The 20,904-nt window shown below is 37.8% G+C and overlaps 2 protein-coding genes and 1 long non-coding RNA gene across 5 annotated transcripts; 1 reads left to right on the top strand and 2 right to left on the bottom strand.

Annotated features, from left to right (window-relative positions):
* Nucleotides 1–4,011: 4,011 nt before the first annotated feature.
* Nucleotides 4,012–7,163, bottom strand: LOC107796339 (uncharacterized). 3 transcript variants are annotated; one of them, XR_001650377.2, is made up of 3 exons: nucleotides 6,353–7,163; nucleotides 4,802–4,870; nucleotides 4,012–4,698 (listed from the first exon to the last, which is right to left on the bottom strand). XR_001650377.2 is itself a non-coding variant. In XM_016619090.2 (2 exons), exon 1 carries the CDS (start codon nucleotides 6,966–6,968, stop codon nucleotides 6,354–6,356), a length of 615 nt encoding a protein of 204 aa, XP_016474576.1. In that variant the 5' UTR covers nucleotides 6,969–7,163; the 3' UTR covers nucleotides 4,012–4,698; nucleotide 6,353. The 3 variants fall into 3 exon arrangements, 2 of the variants coding, with proteins under 2 accessions (XP_016474576.1, XP_016474578.1); XM_016619090.2 differs by lacking the exon at nucleotides 4,802–4,870; XM_016619092.2 differs by lacking the exon at nucleotides 4,802–4,870 and having other exon boundaries at nucleotides 4,012–4,613.
* Nucleotides 7,164–15,983: 8,820 nt separating this feature from the next.
* On the top strand, nucleotides 15,984–17,662 carry LOC142179508 (uncharacterized). The gene is made up of 2 exons (XR_012707853.1): nucleotides 15,984–16,693; nucleotides 17,325–17,662. It is a non-coding gene; the product is annotated as an uncharacterized LOC142179508 (long non-coding RNA).
* Nucleotides 17,415–19,675, bottom strand: LOC107796338 (peroxidase 72). The gene is made up of 4 exons (XM_016619089.2): nucleotides 19,359–19,675; nucleotides 18,600–18,791; nucleotides 18,349–18,514; nucleotides 17,415–18,042 (listed from the first exon to the last, which is right to left on the bottom strand). The coding sequence occupies exons 1-4, from the start codon at nucleotides 19,581–19,583 to the stop codon at nucleotides 17,633–17,635; spliced, it is 993 nt and encodes a 330-aa protein (XP_016474575.1). The 5' UTR covers nucleotides 19,584–19,675; the 3' UTR covers nucleotides 17,415–17,632.
* Between the last annotated feature and the right edge of the window lie 1,229 nt (nucleotides 19,676–20,904).

Raw genomic sequence — 20,904 nt, 5'->3', positions numbered from 1 at the left:
GAAAACTTGAGCATCCTCCGGGACCGAGAAGATAAGTGGCTGCGTATGCCCGGGATCAATGTCGGGGGCTGGGAATTGGTTGGTTAGTTTAAAGCTCGAGGAAGCCTCATTCAAGCTCTTCCTCAGTACATCCAAGTCACCCAGACCGGTGACATCTTCCACTTCAGCAAAATAGCCACTGAAAAGGTCTTCTGCTTCATGCCTGAGCATCCTTGATCATCGTATCAGAGAACAAGGCAACGAGGAGACATCTCCAATCTCCATTGCCCCAAGTGAATCTTTTGGGACTCCGACTTCGTCACGGGAAGCATCGAGCACGGTTTCTACACCGACCTCGACCGCTTCCTAGGTAGCCTTCTCACCTCGAGGTGAAGCGCCTTCCACTTTTTCTGATTCGGGGACTTCGTCAAGACGAGGAAAAGCAGTTTCAGCTCCCGCCGGCTTGACAGTCCTTTGAGTTTCGGTGCCAGTTCACGCACGGGTCACTAGCCCAGAGTCTTCTTCTTCTTCATCCTCTTTAGACTCATCCCTCAGCTGTTTGACTGACTCCATGGTTAGGCGGATGAAGTTTCTCTTGGGTTTACGGGGCCTCCTTGCCAGTTTTTTCTTTTCCGGGCCCGGAGAGCTCGGAGCCCCTTTTCTCTTCTTCTCCTTGGTCTGCTTTAGAGCAGGTGGAGGGAAAAGCGCCTCTTCTTCAGTAGAGGGGGGTCTCATTGGTACATCCTTACAAAGGGGAAAAAGATGAATAAATACAATACAAAGTCCAAATGGAAACTGTTCTAAGAAGAAAAAATTACCATGGTTACGTGCCTCCCATTGGCCATTCGATATTTCCATCCAAGCACGCTCGGAGTATGACCTCTGTGACACCAGGCCCCTGACCCATTGCTCGAGATCGGGAATCACCTCCGGAACAACGGCCACAGCTACAAAACAAAGGCGCGGATTAGGAAGGAAGATAAGAAGCAAAAAGGCAAAGTTAGATATTCAAGGCGAAGCAATATTTACGATTCATGTTCCATTTTTCTAGGAACGACATGTCTTCGGCAGGGATTAGGTCCGAAGTCTTTACTCGGACAAATCTGCCCATCCAACCTCGATCTCGGGTCTCGTCTATGCTCGAGAATGGGGGTTTGGTGGCTCGGCAGTAAAGCTTAATCATGCCTCCACGATAAAGCCGGGGAATGTAGAGATGCATAAGGTGATCGAGGGTAAAAGGATGCCCCTCGGTCTTGCTTGTAAAGAACCGGAGAAGGATCACGATCCTCCAGAACGATGGATGGATTTGGCTAAGAATGACATCGTCCCTCTTGCAAACTGCAACGATGATACAGTCTACGTGACCTATTGTGAAGGGGTAAGTATAGACACTTAGATACCTCTTCACGTGAATTGTGATGGATTCCTCGGGGGTAGGAACTACCACATCTTTGCCCACCCAGCTGCACTCCTCTTTCACCTTCTCGAGGAGATCTTCCGTAATCGTACATGTATACCTCGACATCGGCTTTGATGAGGAAGCGCTCTCCTTGTGTGGGACAGTTTTTGAGGTCTTAGCCATGTTGTAGATGGAGAAGAACAAAACGGAGAAGGAACGCTTGAATGTTTTGCGAAGAAACAAGTAAAGAAACCCAGAAAATTGAAAACACAAAGATTTGGAGAAAGCAAAGAACTGTGGAGATTAGGATGAAGGTAATTGAAAGTAAAGTTTGAAAGAATGAAGAAGGTGGCTATTTATTAGTTTCGCAACGACGGTTCAATATTGGTAGTGGCAGACCGTCGACTGACGTGCATTAAATACCTAGGAAACTGAACCGACGGGACGTTTCGATCACTTCGGCCGCTTGCGTCACGATGCTTACGTCATGGTAAATCGAGGGGAAGTTCGAAGGATCAATTTGTTTCTTGTCATTATATTCCAAAAAACAAGGGGACTATCTGTATACGGTCAAAATCAGGCCTATCTAACTTCGTATGACTAATCGAAACCGGGGTGGCAGGCCTAGGCCCGACCTCACATTGCATTAGAGCATGGCATGGAGATGGATCGCTAAGCTTGTGCGTCGATAATCGATCAAGATCGAGACCAGCCATGATCGAGACCAAAGCGAGATTGGGACCGAGCATGATCGAAGAGAGCCTGCTAAATCGAATAACAGAAAGCCGAGATATCCGTGACTGGGCAAGGATCGTGGCAGAAATCTCGGCATATATCAAGTCAAGACCAGACATTTAGCCAATCATGGATTGCCTTCTGTATTTAGAATTGTACCATAAGTAGAATCCCTCTATTATATAAAGAGGGTTCTAATCATTTTGTAAACATGGGATTCACGCATAACAAAGCAATATATCACATTTTCTCTCTTAAGCTCTGTTGTTCAGTTCATACTCATTTGTTAGCATATTCTGTTGCTTCGAGGGCGATCTAGCTCGAAGACCATAACTGCTCATTGTATTTGTTTGGCTTTATTTTACAGTTAATTTCTAACATTAATTTGTATATTTATTAGTTTGTGCCAACTGAAATGACATATCCTTAAATCCACTTATAAGTTTAATTGTTATCCAATTTTAAGGGTAAACCGCATAAACCTTAATGCTTTTATAAAACAGTTGCTTATTATACTTTTAATTAAACCTTGAACGAGAGACAAAGAAACATAAATATGTAGGAAAGTACCTAAATTGATTTCTTTTACAGAGAAGCTGGCTTGTCGGTGAACGCGGAAGAGAAATAATCTAGGAACGAGTATTGGATTGGGTTTTTTATTCTTAAGAAGTTCCATTTCATAAGATATTCATACAATTAATTAATTAAAAGAGTTCAGTATTTTTTGTTAAATGAAAAAGTTTAATATTAGAAGGGTACAGTAGCAATATTTTAACTTTTTTACATTAGTAATTAAAAAATAAAAAAATTAAAAGAAAATCAAAGTAAGGGAGGTAAATATCATAAATCACATGGAAGGTCCGTGTAAAAAAGCAAAACCTGAAGGATGTCTCTACAATTATCTGTTTAAAATATATTTATTTTTTAATAAAGTAAAATGTTTATTACTGTATGGATGATTATTTTTATTATTTAATTATTTTAATTCATATATTTTACTTCCTATTTTATCTCACATAAAATAATACAAATTTTAACCAAATGCAATAACCAGCAACAAAGAAAATGGTCGAACGCCTAAAGACGAATTTAATAGCCTAGAGGCCCTAGACTTTTGTACCATATGATCCAGTAGGAAAAGGCACAATATGGTCCCTAAACCTTTTTTAAATGTCTTATTGCCCTTCAAATTATCACCTTAGCATGTTTAACCCTGATATTACCAGAACAAGTAACAACTTTATCTTTGTTAATGTTTGGCCGAAACTCGTATGATTAGAAGGCGAGAGTAACATCATCCAAAAGCTCGACTCATTTGTTCCAAATCAAAGCTAGTGTTTGAATATAGATTTGATTAAAACTTGAAAAAATAGTTTTTGAAGTTATCTTAAAATATAATTTTTGAAAGTTGAAGTTGTGTTTGGAAATGTATTTTATTTGAAGAAAAGTTAAAGTTTCGTAAGTGGAGGAAAAATTTCCCCCCAAAACCTGCCCTAAACCAGTTTTTGGGAGCTTGAAATTTTTTGATTTTTTCTTTTCCAAAACATGATCATATTTCATAAACAAATAGTGTATTTATTTATTTTTTAAAATATAAAGCCAAAATCTATGACCAAACGGGAGCAAATTTAAGTTTATAGTTTCAAGATCACACTTTCAATATGCGTGTGGTGAAATGTTCTTATTCCGGTATCTATTAGTTTTGCCATTATGACAATTAGGCAAAAACAAGATAGTGTTCGTGCTGTTGTAATGATTACCCTTTAAAATTTTCAGTAGCATGCCCCTATCCTCCACTACGCCGCACCATCTTGCATTTTGGTAGTAAACCTTGCGAACCATTTCGACCATCTAATCAAATTAAACAAACCAATAATTTCTATTTGGTGCTCATAATATAGTTGAAAATCCGGACAACCCGTCGTTCTTAATTGCTTCGATATAATGTGGGAGCTGCTCAGCTGCAGATTGTTGATACACTGAGTTGGAATACATTGTTAGCATGGCGTTGGCAGCTAGAGAATCTCAACCACAAGATGATAGCGAATATAGCTTATGCGCTATCTACTTGAGTTAAACAGATAGTCATCATAAACAAAAATATGACATACTCAAAATTTCCTCATGCATAATCGCAAAGGGTCCAACCAAGAAAACATCATCACTCCTAAATTCTTTGACTTGAAATGTGAATAGAAGCTTTCTGTCACTGTGTGAACCTTGTCATGATAATCTCAAACCAACTGGAGCCTAAATAATTTAAATAAAAAGTGCAAATTGGTCTTACTGGATGGAAAACTAACCCATGGTCACAAATATACGATCGCCTTTTCAGCTCATAACCTATCAAATCTATATAACATTGTGCATCAATCTTAAGATGTCAGTTCAACCAAATAGCTCTAGAAGGTCCTAGGAATCTCAAGGTCTCCTTTATTCGAACTAGAAAAGATAGCCTCTGGGCTGTTAGTGCTTGCTTAGTAACCATGAACCTCCCAACCTGATGCATCACCAAATGTAGATTCTGTTACAAAATCATGACCTTTAAGCTCCCAAACCTTGTCGCAAACATACAATCAAGGAATCTGTACACGCACATAAAGAAAATGTAAGCACTAGCCATTAGTGCTTCCAAGTCATTTCATCTTTAAACTCATAAAGGAAATGAATGATACAAAAAAAAGTCACCAGCCAATGAATCAGGTTGCAATATACCAAAAGGCATCTACAAATGCAACAAAAAGTGCATCCCTTCCTCTGTCCCAGAACAAAAGCAAAAAAAGAAAAAAAATCTGTGTTATCTCATCTCCACACATAGGGAAGAAGGTTACACAAATCCAATCTCAAACAGTTTGATAGATGAAGGTTAAACCTCCAAAAGACTATATTTTAGTTGTAAGTATCTAATGCATGCAGGTTAGTAGATGTTATTCACAGCAAGTAGATATCTACATGACTAATTATATGATGTAATTGTTACGAAAACCTTCAACAGTGTGTTCTTCAAAAGAAAAGATAAATATGACCATCTTTGATCAAATCAAATTAGATAGATATTGATGATCCAATAGTAAAGATCAGCTACACACATGAGTAAAACTAATGGAATGGGAAGTAGAATTTCCTTTGGTTCCAAAATATCAAACAACGGAAGATGCACGGTGAAGTGATTACCCACTTAAATTCTTCCACTTGGAACTCTGAGAATATTTCCCCCATTCACTTTTGTTCTGCCAGTCCCATTCAACTATTTTCCCCTAGAACTAATTAGAGAATCCCTAGGTAATGAAAGACTTTGCATTGCCTTCAAGATAAGCTTGAGGAACATGCAATAGAGCTTTAGACCAAAGGGGAGCAATGGCTCAATGGTAAGAGTTGTTGCCATGTGAGAAGGAGGTCAAGGGTACAAGCTGCGGAAACAACACACTTGTAGAAATGCAAGTTAAAGGAAGCCTAAAATAACCCCAATGTGCTCCTATCTTTCCCCATATGCATTGTAGAAGTTCAGTGCACCAGACTACACATTTAGTTAAAACGAGCTTCAAACCACCCAAGATTTGTAATCAGCCTTTTAGACTTTGAGAGAGCCCACAGAAAATCCAACAATCCTCCATCAGGCAGCATATCATGCCAAGGACATCCACACTTCATGCATAACGTACTAAAAAGAAAAGAAGATCACAACTCTAGTAAACTCAACTTTCTCCAACCTTATAACAATAAATATTGTACCTAAACCGAGGTATCATATCGTAAACAAAGATTCAGCATTAGTACAAACCAACTTATGCTTCCACACAGGTTTTAGCCAGAAGTTTAAACTAATTCATTAAATTCTAAAGATTGCTAAAAGTACAGGCAATCCACTTAGTGGGCTCCCCTGCTCACTATATTTTGCTCATGGACCGATATTAAGATATTGAATAGACATGCTTCAAAATTGTTAATAAGAAAAAGAAAATATCATCTGACCAAATAGTTAGAAAACAGAATTATGTAGCATATGAAAGCAGGAAACAGAACAATATCATACTTTTTGCAAAACAATTATCATGCGTTCCTATAATTGTAGGATAACCGAAAATCTTTGATTTCATAGTCTCTATATCACAGCAACACAAAACAGTGAGAAATATTGTGCATCTATCCAGCTTGGCTCATTCCCTATTATTAATAATTGCATTCCACTGATTCAAATTCATAAGCAGCTTTTTAATTTAGAATGACATGAACAATTACCTCACTCCATAGTGACTTTAGCTCCAACCCCTTTCATCTTCTCAATGATTTTCTCAGCCTCCTCTTTCGTAACACCTTTCTTCAACACAGTCGGAGCCTTTTCCACCAAATCCTTAGCCTCTTTGAGTCCCAGATCAGTAAAAGATCTTACTTCCTTAATAATCTTGATTTTTGACCCGGCATCAAATCCTCCTTCAAGTTTCAATTCAAACACAGTCTTCTCCGCCTTCTCCTCTGCCTTCCCCGCAGCTGCCCCGCCCTTTCCTTTCATCCCTCCAGCACTAAATCCCATTCCGGGCATCATCATTGCCATTACAGGCATCTCTTCAATACCCATTTTCTTCCTCAAAACCTCACCTAAATCCGATACTTCCAGCAACGTTAGACCCGAAATCTCATCGACTATCGCTGATACTCTCTCTGGTGGGGCCGGCTTTGATTCCTGAGCTGACGTAGTGAAATTTGAACTATAGAAATGGGTTTGGGAGAAATTTTGAATCTTGGACTGAGGGAGTCGTCTATAGAGAGAATGCACATTACGTGTTTGATGAAATGTGGAAATGGTTCTGGAACGGCGAGATAGAGAATGAGAGATAAATCGATTGAAGCACCTCATGATTACAGAGTCTTAATATTGCATAAGAGCTATTTAGAGAATTGGACTTTGTAAGAGTGCCGGAAACGGTGATTACGGCGGCGACACAAATATGGGTTTAAGGGGTCTGGGGGAAGTACGAAGGTTGGGGAGGGGAGGTTTTAGGACTACTAGCATACAGAGTATTAACCTGGCCCCCTTAGGTTATGGAAATATTATTTCTGCCTTAAAAGTTTGAGAGTTTCCAGATTATAAATTTGGCGTAATGAGTTCCTGGCCACTTAAATTTGTAAGGTTTTTGAAAGCCGATAGACTAACTTTGGATTTTTCCATTTGAACACTCCAACTTGACAAAATGGGTAACAATAAATACATTTGACCGTTGATCATGCCTATGTGGAAGCACTACAACTGACATGGCTAAACTGTGTGCAAATCACGCTCCCAAGACGCGTGAATAGTATTGTTTTTACTTAAAAAAATTAGAATTAGAATAAAATATAAATAAAAAAGAAACATGAAAAAGAAAAAAAAGACTTTTCCAATTTTTTCATCTTCCCATAGTGGACATGGATTAAGTGATGCTACGAACTTCACCAGACCATGCCGGAGCATGTAAGTTCAGAATCCTAGTGAAAGAGGTTGAGCAGAACTGGAGGGTGCGTTGGCATTTGGTCGAACGCTGTTATATGAACAGTGTGCAGAATGACCATTTTGGATATTCGAAAGATTTGGCCCATGTAAGGTCTGGTTTGAAGGTTTGGAAACATTCTCCTGAGGAGCAGGAGTAGTTTGGCATTGGTTTTGAGTCCTTTGGTTTGCCTGATCACCTTGCCCGACCAACTGGTGAAGTTTTGAGTTTTCAACTTGGTGGTGATGGTTGATTTCTTGAATGGATTGAGCTGAATCTTTGCATAGAGGATCCATGGGTGTAGTAGAAATGGATTCCAATTGGAAATTGGTCTCCAATTGGTCCAGAATTGATAGGGGCATTTCGTCGAACACCTTGCTCAACCGGACTGCCTGAGCTTTTGGATTGTAAAATTGGAGGAATTGGTTGGTACCCATATGAAATTGGAAGTGTAGGAGCATTCTCCTCATCAAGGCGAACATTTTGGTACCTTTCTTTTCCAATTTGGATACCTGGAACACCTTGCGCATTCATTTTTGCCTCGCCGGAGTTCTGCTGCTCGTCGGAGGGGACGATTCCCACGTTGGAATTGTCAAACTATGTTTCATGTGTTTTTTTTCCTTTTTGTATTTGTAACTTTTTTTTCTTCTGATTTTATATTTAAAAATGGGACCCACAAATAACACATGCAAGTAATAAATAGCTTAGCATGATGTGATGTACATGTCAGCCCAATTGATATACACGCTCTGATGGATGTGTTTATTATTACCCATTTTGTCAAGTTGGAGTATTCAAATGGGAAAATCCAAAGTTCGTGTATCGGCTTTCAAAAGCCCTACAAGTTTAAGTGGCCAGGAAGCCATTACACCTATAAATTTCTGTTGTTTGTTGTGTACTTACTCCGGACCACTTTAATTGATTTTTTGATTATTTTCTCATATATTAAAGAATTTACCTTTTATTATTAATTAACAATTATAATAATAATTTTAACTTTAATTTGTTCATATGAAATATAATAAATACTCCTAGGCTCTTTATTTCAAGGAAAACTTTAGAAAAAAGAAGTTAATTCCTTTTTAATATTTGAAAAAATCAAATATCGTGGACCATAAGATAAATGTCAAAAAAATTAATTAAAGTGGACCAAAGTGAGTAATTGTTTATTTTCAATGTTGCTTAGAAATAAGAAAGACATGGAACTTAACACCCAATAAATAATACCATAAGGACAATTTGAGATGTTCTTGAAATTTTGTAGATAGATTATCAAAGTTCTTTTTATTTTTATTTTTCATAGTTGTCTATTTCCAATGCTGCTTAAAAATAAGAAATATTCGGAACTTATCAAAAATACTGCGTCCAAAATATTGGAATATCAATAATTTAATGAATTATTCCGTATTCGACCTATCAAATTAAAAACGAGTCCTAATTCAACAATTTTAAATTTGGGGTTGAAACACAAGATATCCAACTCATCATTCAATTGTGTACCCACCCTCATTATCCCTTAGATGTTCAGAATTGCGAAATAGCAAGCCAATTTCAAGTTGACGGATGATTATAAGCACTAGGATGGTATAGAAAATCAAAGCTCGCAAGCAGAAAAATCCACTGGGTAAAGAAGAGGTAGCCTGTTGAAATTGCTGTAAAGCTGTTCTAGTTTGTAGTTAGCGACAATAAATAGTTGGTTGTTCATTCTCCACATGTTTGAGCTTTCAATTCATTCTCAGTGTGATATCATGTTGTGTGAAGCTTTATTTTCTCAGCAAGAAACTTTAAGATTGGCAGTGAGCATATATCGAGTTGTACTTGCTAAACATCTTTACGTCGCAATTTATAGGTTTTAATTTCTCCTGCTGCCTGATCATGGCACTCAAGCCCACATGCAATCCCAATCAGATATACACAAGTTGAAAAAACAAAAAGAGTAGAAAACTCATATGATGTCTCTAGCTCTGTCTTAGAGGCATTAGATACGGTGCGTTAAATAGTAAAGATGAGATGGACCTTGAAAAACATTGCTTAAAATATCCCTTCTCACTCACTACATGAGCACGAGAAAACTGTTGAGTGTGAGGCCCTTTGAGAAAACTGTTCGGACTTCATCCAATGTAATGAACTAGTATAGATTATAGTAATTGAGACAAAAATAGAAGGAAGAAAGCTTTATTGATCAAGGAAGCACTGTTCGTCAATGGAATTTTACACAGATCTAGCTAACTCCATGGAAATGACCTGAGAATTAAGAAGAGAAAAGGAGGTTAGGATCTAGAGAGAAGAGAGAGAAATGAGAGAGAAAAGAGAAGGAGTTTGTTAGGAAGTAACGGAATTACCAGAACTTGATTGATGCTTCCCTCTCCTAGCTGTGTATTTATTGTTTATTAATGTTGGTTGGGCTGCTATAAGTGGGTCATCGTCTTTCTGATTAATTTGGCCCAATGTGTCTTCATTTATACTGGCCCAAAGAAGTAGCCTATAGAAGCTTCTACACCCCATTATAGCAATACCATATCTCCACTTTCCTAATTCCGCCTTCAAACGTTACAATCCCTTCCCCTTCAAAGAATGACCTTGTCCTCAAGGTCTTTGCTGAGCCACGAACTCTGGAAATCTGCCTTTAATGTAACCCCAATCTTCCCATGTGGCTTCTTCTTCACTCAAATTAGTCCAGTGAACCAAGACTTTCACATGAACCCCATTATCCACTTTAGTCATTTTTCGCTGCAAGATAGCCATAGGCTGAATCAAGACTTGACCTGCATCGTCACAAATCGGAGGTTCTGGCTGAGGATCGATAGCTGGTCCAACCCTTTTCTTCAGCTAGAGATGTGGAAGACTAGATGTAGCTGTGAATCTGCTGGCAACTCCAAACGGTAAGCCACTGAACCCACTCTTTGTAAGACTTTATAGGGCCCATAATAGCGAGCACACAACTTCACATTCCTACGTACAACGATAGAAGCCTGTCGATAAGGTTGTAATTTGAGATAAACCAAATCTCTAACCTCAAGGGCTCTCTCAGTTCTGAGTCTATCTGCATAAAACTTCATTCTTGACTGAGCTTGAGTCAGATTGTCTTTGAGTGTATATAATAAATGTTGTCTCTGTGCTAAGCATACTCCAGATGGATGTCGACCAGTGTTCAGCAAGGAGCCTAATGGTAACTAAGTCGGGGGATAACCATATAGGGCCTGAAAAGGAGTAGTTTTAAGGGAGCTATGGTAGTTGGTGTTGTACCACTATTCTGCCAAATGGAGCCATTTAACCCATTCCTTAGGATTGTTGAAAACCATAGCCCTCAAATAGGTCTCCATGCATCTGTTGAGCCTCTCAGTCTGACCATCTGATTGAGGATGGTAAGCTGAACTCATATTGAGCTTAGTACCCAAGGTCTTGAAGAGATGCTACCAGAAGTGGCTAGTGAGAATGGCATCTCTATCAGATACAATAGTCTTAGAAAGCCTATGTAGTCTATAGATCTCCCTAAGAAATAGTTCTGCTACATCTTGAGCTGTGAATGGATGCTTAAGAGGTAGGAAATGCCCATACTTGGTTAATCTGTCAACTACCACCAAGACTGCATTTTTATGGCCTGACTAAGGTAACCCTTCTACAAAATCTAGGGAAATGTCTTCCCAGGCTTGGTTGGGTATGGGTAAGGGCAGTAGTAATCCTAGAGGGTGAACATGTTCTAACTTCACCCTTTGACACACATCACACTCACTAACCCATTTGCATACTTCTGTTTTCATGTTAGGCCAGTAGAATATAGATTGCACTCTTCTGTAGGTCCCTTGTTGCCCTGAATGACCACCTAAAGGTGACTGATGTAGTGCTTCCAGTATCTTATGCCTTAACTCAGTACTCTTCCCAATATAGATCTTTTGTTTATACCTAATAATTCCCTGATGTAAAGAATAGTCTACATTACTATCAGGGGCAATGGCCAATTCCCTCAACAGTTGTAAGGACACAGGGTCAGATTCATAGCTTAGACTCACTTCCTGTAACCAAGTAGCTTGAGTTGTAGACATAGCCAGTAGGGTACTTTCTTCATCTTGTCTTCTTGAAAGAGCATCAACTACTCTGTTTTCTGTTCCCTTCTTATATTGTACTTCATAGTCTAACCTCATCAACTTGGTTAGACCTTTCTGTTGCAATGTTGTAGTTACTTTTTGTTCCAAGAGATATTTCAAACTCTGATGATCTGTCTTGACAATAAAGTGTCCACCTTGGAGATAATGTCTTCATTTGTCTACTGCAGCTAACACTGCCATATATTCCTTCTCATATGTAGAGAGACCCCTATTTTTGGGAGCTAAAGCCTTACTGAAATAGACTATAGGCCTGCCCTCTTGCATCAACACAACTTCCATGCCAGTAGAGCATGCATCTGTCTCCACAATGAATGGCTTGGTGAAGTCAGCTAAAGCCAATACTGGTACTGATGCCATGACTTCTTTCAATTGCTGAAAAGCCACTTCTGCTTCTGCATTCCATTGGAACGAGTTCTTCTTCAACAGATTAGCCAGTGGTGAACTAATGATACCATAGGATTTGACAAACCTCCTGTAGTAACCAGTATGCCCTAGGAAACCCCTAAGAGCTTTGACATTCTTGGGAACAGGCCAGGACACCATGACTTCAATCTTAGAAGGGTCAGTTGATACCCCCTTCCCAGATATTATGTGCCCTAAGTATTCCACCTTATCTTGTCCAAAAGAACATTTGGACAACTTGGCATATAACTGCTCTTTCTGCAATACTTCCATTACTTTTTTGAGATGTAATGCATGAGTTGCCACAGAAGAACTATAAACTAAAATATCATCAAAAAATACTAGCACAAATTTCCTCAAGTAAGGCTTGAAAACATGGTTCATAAGACTTTGGAAGGTAGCAGGTGCATTAGTCAAGCCAAAGGGCATGACCTTGAACTCATAATGCCCTAAATGAGTTCTAAATGCAGTTTTGAAAATATCACCCTTTTCCATTCTTATTTGATGGTAACCAGCTCTAAGGTCAATCTTAGAGTAGATACAAGATCTTTTAAGCTCATCCATTAGATCATCTACTAAGGGGATAGGAAGTTTATCCTTAACAGTCATTTTGTTAAGTTCCCTATAGTCAATATAAAATCTCCAACTCCCATCCTTCTTTTTGACAAGGAGAACTGGGGATGAGAATGGTGAATGACTTGGCTGTATGATTCCATTAGTGAGCATTTCATTAACTTGCTTTTCTATTTCATTTTTCTGGAAATAGTTGTACCTGTATGGTCTGATGCTAATTGGCTTTGCATCAGGTTTCAATGGAATGAAACGGTCATGCTCCCTACTTGGTGGCAATGTCTTGGGTTCTGCAAATACTCCTGGAAACTCCTCCAATACAAATTTGATCTCTGCAACTATGGTTGTAGCTTCCTTCATTTCTGTAACTGTTATTGTAAATAAATGTGCCCATATCACTTGCCCTTTCTTCAAAAGTTATTTAACCCCAGAGGTTGTCATAGCTTGCAGTTTCCCTTCTTCAGAGAACCCTTTTAGATCCACCTTTTTTCCCTTGAAACTAACCTATAGCCTGTACTCAATAAAATCAAAGATTACTAGGTTGTGTCTTCTCATCCAATCTCCACCTAGCACCATATCACAACCACCCACATCCAACAATCTGAGTTTATGTTCAAACTCAATGCCATGTATCTTCCACTTAAACTGAGGACATGAATAGTAGCTCATCAAATGACTCCTATTAGCAGCTGTTATTCTCATAGGAGCATCCTCTTGGGTTGCACAACCTAGTTGTTTAGCAGTGTTACTGGCAACAAAACTATGAGTACTACCACTGTCAGCTAGTATAATCAGTCCTTGCTTCCCATACATCCCCTTCAACTTGATAGTGTTAGAAGTAATAGTGCCAGATAATGCATTTAAACTGATTGCTTCATCAATTACTTCTTCAGGAACCTCTAGTGCTCTCTCTATTTCCTCCACTCTAGGTTCTTCTTCTACTTCTTCTTGTTCATTTGTCCCATATAATGCATTCAACTATCTATCCTTACATTTGTGACCTGGAAAGTACTTTTCCCCACACCTGTAGCATTCTCCCTTAGCTTTTCTAGCTTCAAACAATTTATTCCCTGAGATGGCTGAGTTAGTATTGCCTTCCTTTGGGATAAAATTAGAAGTTCTACTCCCTGAAGTACCATGAGTCATACTATACTGACTAGTGCCCCTTCCCACACTTCCTTTATTCTTTCTGCTTACTGCTTCTAATAACACTTCTTTGTGTCTAACTTTCTCAACTGCCTGGCTTAAAGAAAAAGGGTCCAACATCTTAATTGTGTGTCGAATTTCTTCTTTAAGCCCTTCAATGAAGAACCCTAGAAAGAACTCCTCAGGAATGGTAGGGTGCTTAATCAATACCTAAGTCTTAAGGTCTTCAAATTTTTCTAGGTATTCTGTCACACTCCCCACTTGTTCAATTATTTTAAATCTGCCTTGCAAGTTAAGATTACTATTGTCTGAATCATTAAATCTTTTGCAGATTTCCTCCACAAAGTCGGGCCATCTCACCATACCTCTACTAACTTGGTATGAAAAGTACCATGACTCAGCCTTTCCATTTAAATGAAGAACAGTAGTTTCAAGTTTATGCTGAGGATTAGAGATGTGATTATAATGGAAGTACCTTTCACATTTCCTCAACCATGACCTAGGATCACCATCTTCAAAGTATGGACAGTCTACCTTTGAAGCAGAGCTGCTCGAGTGGTATCTCCCCATAGGCTGCTCATGAGGCTCCACCATTCTTGCGCTGCTTCCAGAACCTTCCACCTGAAGATTTCCTGAAGGCACTTCCCAAAATTCCATCTTTACTAACGAAGATTTTATCCATCATTATGTCAAACTTGCGATGCAAATCATCCATTTTTGAGTCATTGGACTCCAGCTTTTTATTCGTCTCTGACATGTAATTCTGTAATTGATTCTCCAATTTCTTTATGTTTTCTTATGTAGCTTTAGCCCTAGTTTCTGGTATTGTCATGGTGCCAGGACTTGCTCTGATACCAAATCTGTGAACTAGTATGGATTATAGTAATTGAGACAAAAATAGAAGGAAGAAAGCTTTATTGATCAAGGAAGCACTGTTCGTCAATGGAATTTTACACATATCTAGCTAATTACAGTAAACCTAGCTAGATACTCCATGGAAATGACCTGAGAATTAAGAAGAGAAAAGGAGGTTCGGATAGAGAGAGAAGAGAGAGAAGTGAGAGAGAAAAGAGAAGGAGTTTGTTAGGAAGTAATGGAATTACCGGAAATTGATTGATGCTTCCCTCTTCCAACTGTGTATTTATTGTTTGTTAATGTTGGTTGGGCTGCTACAAGTGGGCCATCGTCTTTCTTATTAATTTGGCCCAATGTGTCTTCATTTATACTGGCCCAAAGATGTAGCCTATAGAAGTAGGGGTGTCAATGGTTCGGTTCGGCCGGTTATTTTATAAAATTTGTACCATACCAATTTTTCGGTTATTCTATTATGTATAACCAAAATTAGACTTTTCGAAACCGTTCCAATCATGTCGGCTTCTCTTTGGTATCGGTACGGTTCGGTTAATTTTCGGTATTTTTTTAATATCATGTAAAATTCACCAGTAGAAGTAGAATGCGATAACATACGTTCTTTTATAGGACTTAGCAAAACTCTCTAGACATTTTTACTGTTTAAAGGGTGATGAATTTTAAAAAAAAAAGATGGCAAGAGTATAGATCCATCAACTATTCTACAACAACGTAAAAGAAATCAAACAAAGGCAAGAAAATATAAATCACACGAGAGGAACGATATACCAAGTTAGGACTCAAGAATAAAGTCTATAGAAGATTAAATATTCAAAAAGATAAATCTAAATTATATGAAAGGAAACATATTCAATACATTGTAGTTTGCTACTCATAATCGCTAGAATACTTTGTGTCTTGCTAATAAAGACACTTGAAATAACTTAGTTTAAGTAGAAGTAGCATAATAGGTTTTAGGAATTAGTATTTGAGTTTAATTACTTGTTACCTTGTAATAATTTTCATAATTCCAAGGCCCAAAGAAAATTTAATGCATTATTATTTTTAAACTTACTAAATAAATATATTTTCCACATGTAAAATTTATTCACGGTTCGGTATTTTTTCGGTTTATTTTTATAAAATAAAAAACCTACCCTAATTATCGGTGCGGTTATAGATTTATATAAAAATCTACGGTTTCTTAAAAAGAAATCTAAAAATCGGTTCGGTGCGGTACGGTTCGGTCGGTTTAGTCATTTTTCGAATATCCATTGACATCCCTATATATAGAAGCTTCTACACCCCATTATAGCAATACCCTATCTCCACTTTCCTAATTCCGCCTTGAAACGTTACATCCAAAACCCAAAAACTACTCCACATATCAACTAGGAGTACAGTTACCAACTATCAGGAAGTAATTGAGGCTTATTCAGAATCAGAAGCGAAAAGCATATGTTACAAGTATAAGACCAGTTAAGCATATGAGTCAGTGTTAATCTTGCAGGGATTGCTAAAGTGTTCGATGTTAACTTGTTTGATCCTCAAGAGGTTTTTGCAATTGGCCTTGCCTTGGCGACAATGATATCAAGTGAGGGAAGCAGTGGAACCTCGAGCAGTTACATGAAACTTGGAATTATTGCAAGTGAAACCATTTTGAAGTTTCCTAATCAGGTTTGCCATTCCTTGAGATTATGCAAAAGCTATTCAAATCTGGAAGAATATAGTTGAAAGATATCTCATATTTAAAACTTAAACGCTTGGCCTTCTTTTAGATTTAGAACTTGTGAGCTTTAGTGCTAGAGGGCTTCATTGGAGGGTTGATAGATATTTAGATCTATGATATGCTCGTTGACTGTCAAAGAGTCCACTGCCATGAGAAAAGTTAAAACAAGTAGCCAAAGGCTATTGAACAGGAGAAAGATTTGCAATTCTGTTAGGAAGATATACAAGTTTTGCCACAGCAAATATCTTCCACTTGAAGGCTGTGACTAAAATGATATATTACGAAGTCAGCAGTACAACTACAACAAAGCGAGGTTATAACCTACTTTATCATTTTCTGTCTGGCTGCTTTTGCAATTTTTTCAAATGAAGTGTGTAGCTTAAAATCTCCTAAGATATAATCAGTAATCTTTTTTCGCTGAATGGATAGGAAATCATGATGAATTGTTGTTTTTTATGCTCCATCCACAAAATGAGGTATCTACTCAAATTCATCAGCTAGTTTCTTAGTCTATGGAGGTTCTTTCTCATTGTTTGAGCGGTTTATGCCTTACGCAAAGCTTTCTAGTCCAGTTTATGTGAACTTATTTACTTTTTAGTTCGTTCCAAAAAGAATAAACCTTTTCTAAATTTGGTAGCAATTTAGCTTAAATTACAACTCTACCCTTAATGAGAAACTTTTATAACCACACAAATACTCTGGGCCCCATTTGGACTTGTTTAGGAACACAAATTCCAAAAGTCTTCATTTTATTCTTAAACTCCGTGCCCAATCAAACAGGTTCACATAAATTGGAACGGAGGGAGTAATTCTTAATCAAGAGTTAGTTGGTAATTGGAGGCATTTATATTATGGCTATTCTTCCCTTATTACTGTTTCCTTTTGACCTCAGATCTTTACTAAGTTATGTTTTTCGAACTGATTTACTATAAATATGTTTGTAGCTTCAGCTGGTTTGATATCACTTGGTCCGATGTTAAGATGAAGTATGATGGTGCAAGAAAATAAGATATGCAGATGTTACAGACTCATGGTTGACAGTTTTAGCACACTTTTAATAAAGCAACTCCAAATACTCCTCGAACAAAAGGGGGTCCTTGAGGATGGACACAAGCAGTGAAATCCTCAAGGACGAAAAAGCCAAGAAAAATGCTGTAAAAAAGAACACAAATAGAAAATACATAACAGTTCAACGATAGAGGCACAATTATTGATATCTGCTGCTGCAATGAAGGTTATGTGCGCTCTAAGATCAGTTCATCTTCCTGCAATTCTTCCTGATCTCTCCCCTGGAACCTGTCAAAGGCGAGATGTTCCCCATCTTAACCATAGACTTGGCAAAGTGCTCGAAGAAAAGCGCATTGTTCTCTGCATATTGTTTCACCAAAGCTAATGATGCTTGACTCTTGGTAGCAAGAACTTGATCTGAGTTCAGGAGGCCCTTTGAAGCCAACAAGTTCTTGAAGTAGCTGTTATCAAATTTTGTGGGAGAGACAAAGTCCAAGAAAAATAGGTTCTGATCACCTCCAGATTTTGGGCACCTATTGCGCAATTGGGCAGCATATGATTGATCCAGCGTAGAGTCTGGTTGATTGTTTCCTGACTGGTTGTAGAGCCTTTGCCTGAAGCTGGTACATCTCGAGTTTCCAATTGTGTGGCTCCCTGCATAACAAATTATTGGTATTAACTATATGGTTTCACGTGTGATTACTTGTAAAAAGACAGCCTGATGCATTAAGCTCCCGCTATGCACAGAGTCCAGTAAAGGGTCGGACCACAAGGGTCTACAGTACACAGCCTTACCCTGCATTTCTGCAAGAGGTTGTTTCCACGGCTCGAACCCCGTGACCTCCTGGTCACTTGGCAACAGCTTTACCAGTTATGCCAAGGCTCCCTTTCTCACGTGTGATTACTTGTCTGGATAAAAAAGAAATTAGCAAGCACAAAAAGAAAAAGAGTAACTTTTACCGGATAAAGCTACAAGGTCAACAAGATCAAGTCCTTGTCTCTTGAACTTTGAGAGAATGGTATCAAATGTATTGTTTGGAGCAGGAATGTTGTTGTTGGAACCACTCAAACTGGCACTTCTGGAGTCTCTTCTTCCCAATGGAACCTCCCAGTTTGGTCCACCAGCCTGTATTGTATAAAGAAAATAAAAGTTAGCTCTGTTTTATTCTTTTTAGGCCTCCTAGTAAAGTACTTTAAGTGGCTATACTTACTAATACAGTAGAATCCCTTGCAGCAAGCGCCAATATATCAGCACAAGAGACAGTTTGAGGACATTCCTTCTCCAGTGCAGATTTAATCTCATCAAGGACTTCAAATCCGCGAGCTGAATTCCTGTTGGCGTTTGATCCTTTTTCTGTTACAATACCTCTGCTGCTATCCAGAAGCAGAGATGCATCACATCCCTACAGGACATGGTGAAATAATCACTCTGGCATAAGTTTATACATCTCTATCAGCATACACACACTTACCTTCCTGATAAGCTATTCCGTCCAACTTCTCTATTACAGTCATCCTCTATAACAACACTTCGCCGGCCAAATTTCTTTGGAGCTAATTTTCATGTTATATTATAGTATATGTTTTCTATATATTATAGAGAGGTTTGACTGTAATTAAGAAGTTCAAAGCCGCAAAAGCCAAAAGAAAGAAGGGTTTTTTTTTTTTTTTGGTATATACTCTCAGTGCAAAATTAGTACTGTAACTTTTAGCAAGTCTATTTTTGCATGCTAATATGCTACTGCACTTCTTATTCAGAGTTTTTCCAACATGTAAATTTCTGCCATGTAGAGTTGTTATGCCACAATATTTATGTACATGTACATTTAACAGGATTTAGACAACAGACTCAACCAAAGGAGTTGGAGCCTTGTTCAAATGTTACCATCAAAGGATTCACATGAATATGAGAAGTTCAGCATTGCTATAACTAGTAGCATAAATATCTAGTCACAGGAAATATGTTTTACCTTGACAAAACAGTCGTGGAAATGGAGCCTCAGCAACGAAGCAGCCATTCGGGCTTCTTTAGCAACAGCCTTGGCAACAACAGACTTGACAATTTCTTGTGCTTTTGGGCATGATCGGTAATAATATTGTGGGTATAGGTAATCATTGTTACTCTTAAAAGAGAAACAAATTGGTGCAAAAGCAAGGAGAGCTATGAAAATGAAGAAGCTCATGGACCAAGCCATTTTAAAATTAAGTTCTAAGCACACGGTGTAGAAAAGGCTTAATTTGAATATTGAAGAAGGCTAGTTAATTTGCTGTGATGAAATTGAGATGGAATCACTAGTATATATAGCGTGTTCAATGAAAGAAAGCGTTACAAAGGATAACCAAATAAATGGAGTTGGTAGCTTTTTAGTTAGGATTACTACAATTCTCATAATTTTAATTTGCCAAGCGAAGAAAACTTGTGTTACGTAAATTTTTTTCAACATTAACTCATTTGTTATGCAAGACAGGAGGTTGATTACGACTCTTTATCTTACTACTTGTTGACTTAGTTATTTTCGAACCTTTGTGAAGTTGATAAAGTCCACTTCTGAAGAACAAATCAAAGGGAAATTGAAATGAAAAGAATCAAGGCTTACTAAGCAAATAATTCTTGGGAGACAATTGTCAAAATTCATCTATTAGTTAATCGATTGGATAACAATATGCATAAATCGGCATATAGTCTTCCCCTAACCAAAATAGACTTAATTAATTGTAGCTATCATGCTATAAGGGAAAATATTTTTTGGTTTAAGTAATAAAAATTAAACATGAGAGAATGACTTGATCTGTTCAGCCCCACACGCCTTGATTGCTCAAGAGTCAAGCCATGAAATATATATAAAAAAGAAGTTAACACAAGAGTTGATATAAGCCGCAACTGCTATGTTGACAATAGAGGACCTCAACATTATTTGACCTGATTACTCTATGTCCTATATACACAAGCCTTTCATGTTCTTTAGACATAAACAGCTCTACACAATTAAGTAACACTAGTTTTAGGGTAATCACGAATATATATCTTTTAAATATTGCATATCTATATTAACCAATGTGTATGAGTTATTAAAAAAATTATAGAAAAAAAATGCAAGGTCCTAAAAATAATGAATGTTAATCCTATTTAGCTAGCTTACGTGATCGACTAATATAGGATTGTAAGTCCAAGTATCGTACCCATCGGGACTTGTGATTAACTATCAACTAAATTAAACCAAACAATTAGTCAATTCAAGCGAATCCTAAAGTATGAATATTTAACTAAAATTAATCTAGAATAACAAATTAAGAGATTAAAGGAACAAATTGGCAAAATTAGACACAAATTCAATGAGAGACAATATTCTAGAGCTATGGGTTGGCTAACAATATTCTCGTAGCCTTCTCCCGAAGTACTACTCGCATATTCAAGCTAACCTAATGCCTACATTCCTATGGAATTAGGATTAACAAGAATGCATTAATAATTCCTGTATAGTAACCAAGCAAGGCGATTAGGTATATCCATATCCT

The sequence above is a fragment of the Nicotiana tabacum genome, chromosome 3 (assembly GCF_000715075.1).
Source record: "Nicotiana tabacum cultivar K326 chromosome 3, ASM71507v2, whole genome shotgun sequence".
In the NCBI taxonomy this organism is placed as follows: domain Eukaryota; kingdom Viridiplantae; phylum Streptophyta; class Magnoliopsida; order Solanales; family Solanaceae; genus Nicotiana; species Nicotiana tabacum.
This window is presented reverse-complemented; position numbering and strand designations above follow the sequence as displayed.

What these genes read in the sequence shown, in the direction of transcription:
- LOC107796339 (XM_016619090.2), bottom strand. Translation starts at nt 6,968, where the DNA reads ATGAGGTGCTTCAATCGATTTATCTCTCATTCTCTATCTCGCCGTTCC.
- LOC107796338 (XM_016619089.2), bottom strand. Translation starts at nt 19,583, where the DNA reads ATGGCTTGGTCCATGAGCTTCTTCATTTTCATAGCTCTCCTTGCTTTT. An exon ending in TCCACGACTGTTTTGTCAAG is followed by an intron (nt 18,792 to 19,358) that starts GTAAAACATATT and finishes CATGTCCTGTAG; the next exon opens with GGATGTGATGCATCTCTGCT. An exon ending in CAAGGGATTCTACTGTATTA is followed by an intron (nt 18,515 to 18,599) that starts GTAAGTATAGCC and finishes TATACAATACAG; the next exon opens with GCTGGTGGACCAAACTGGGA.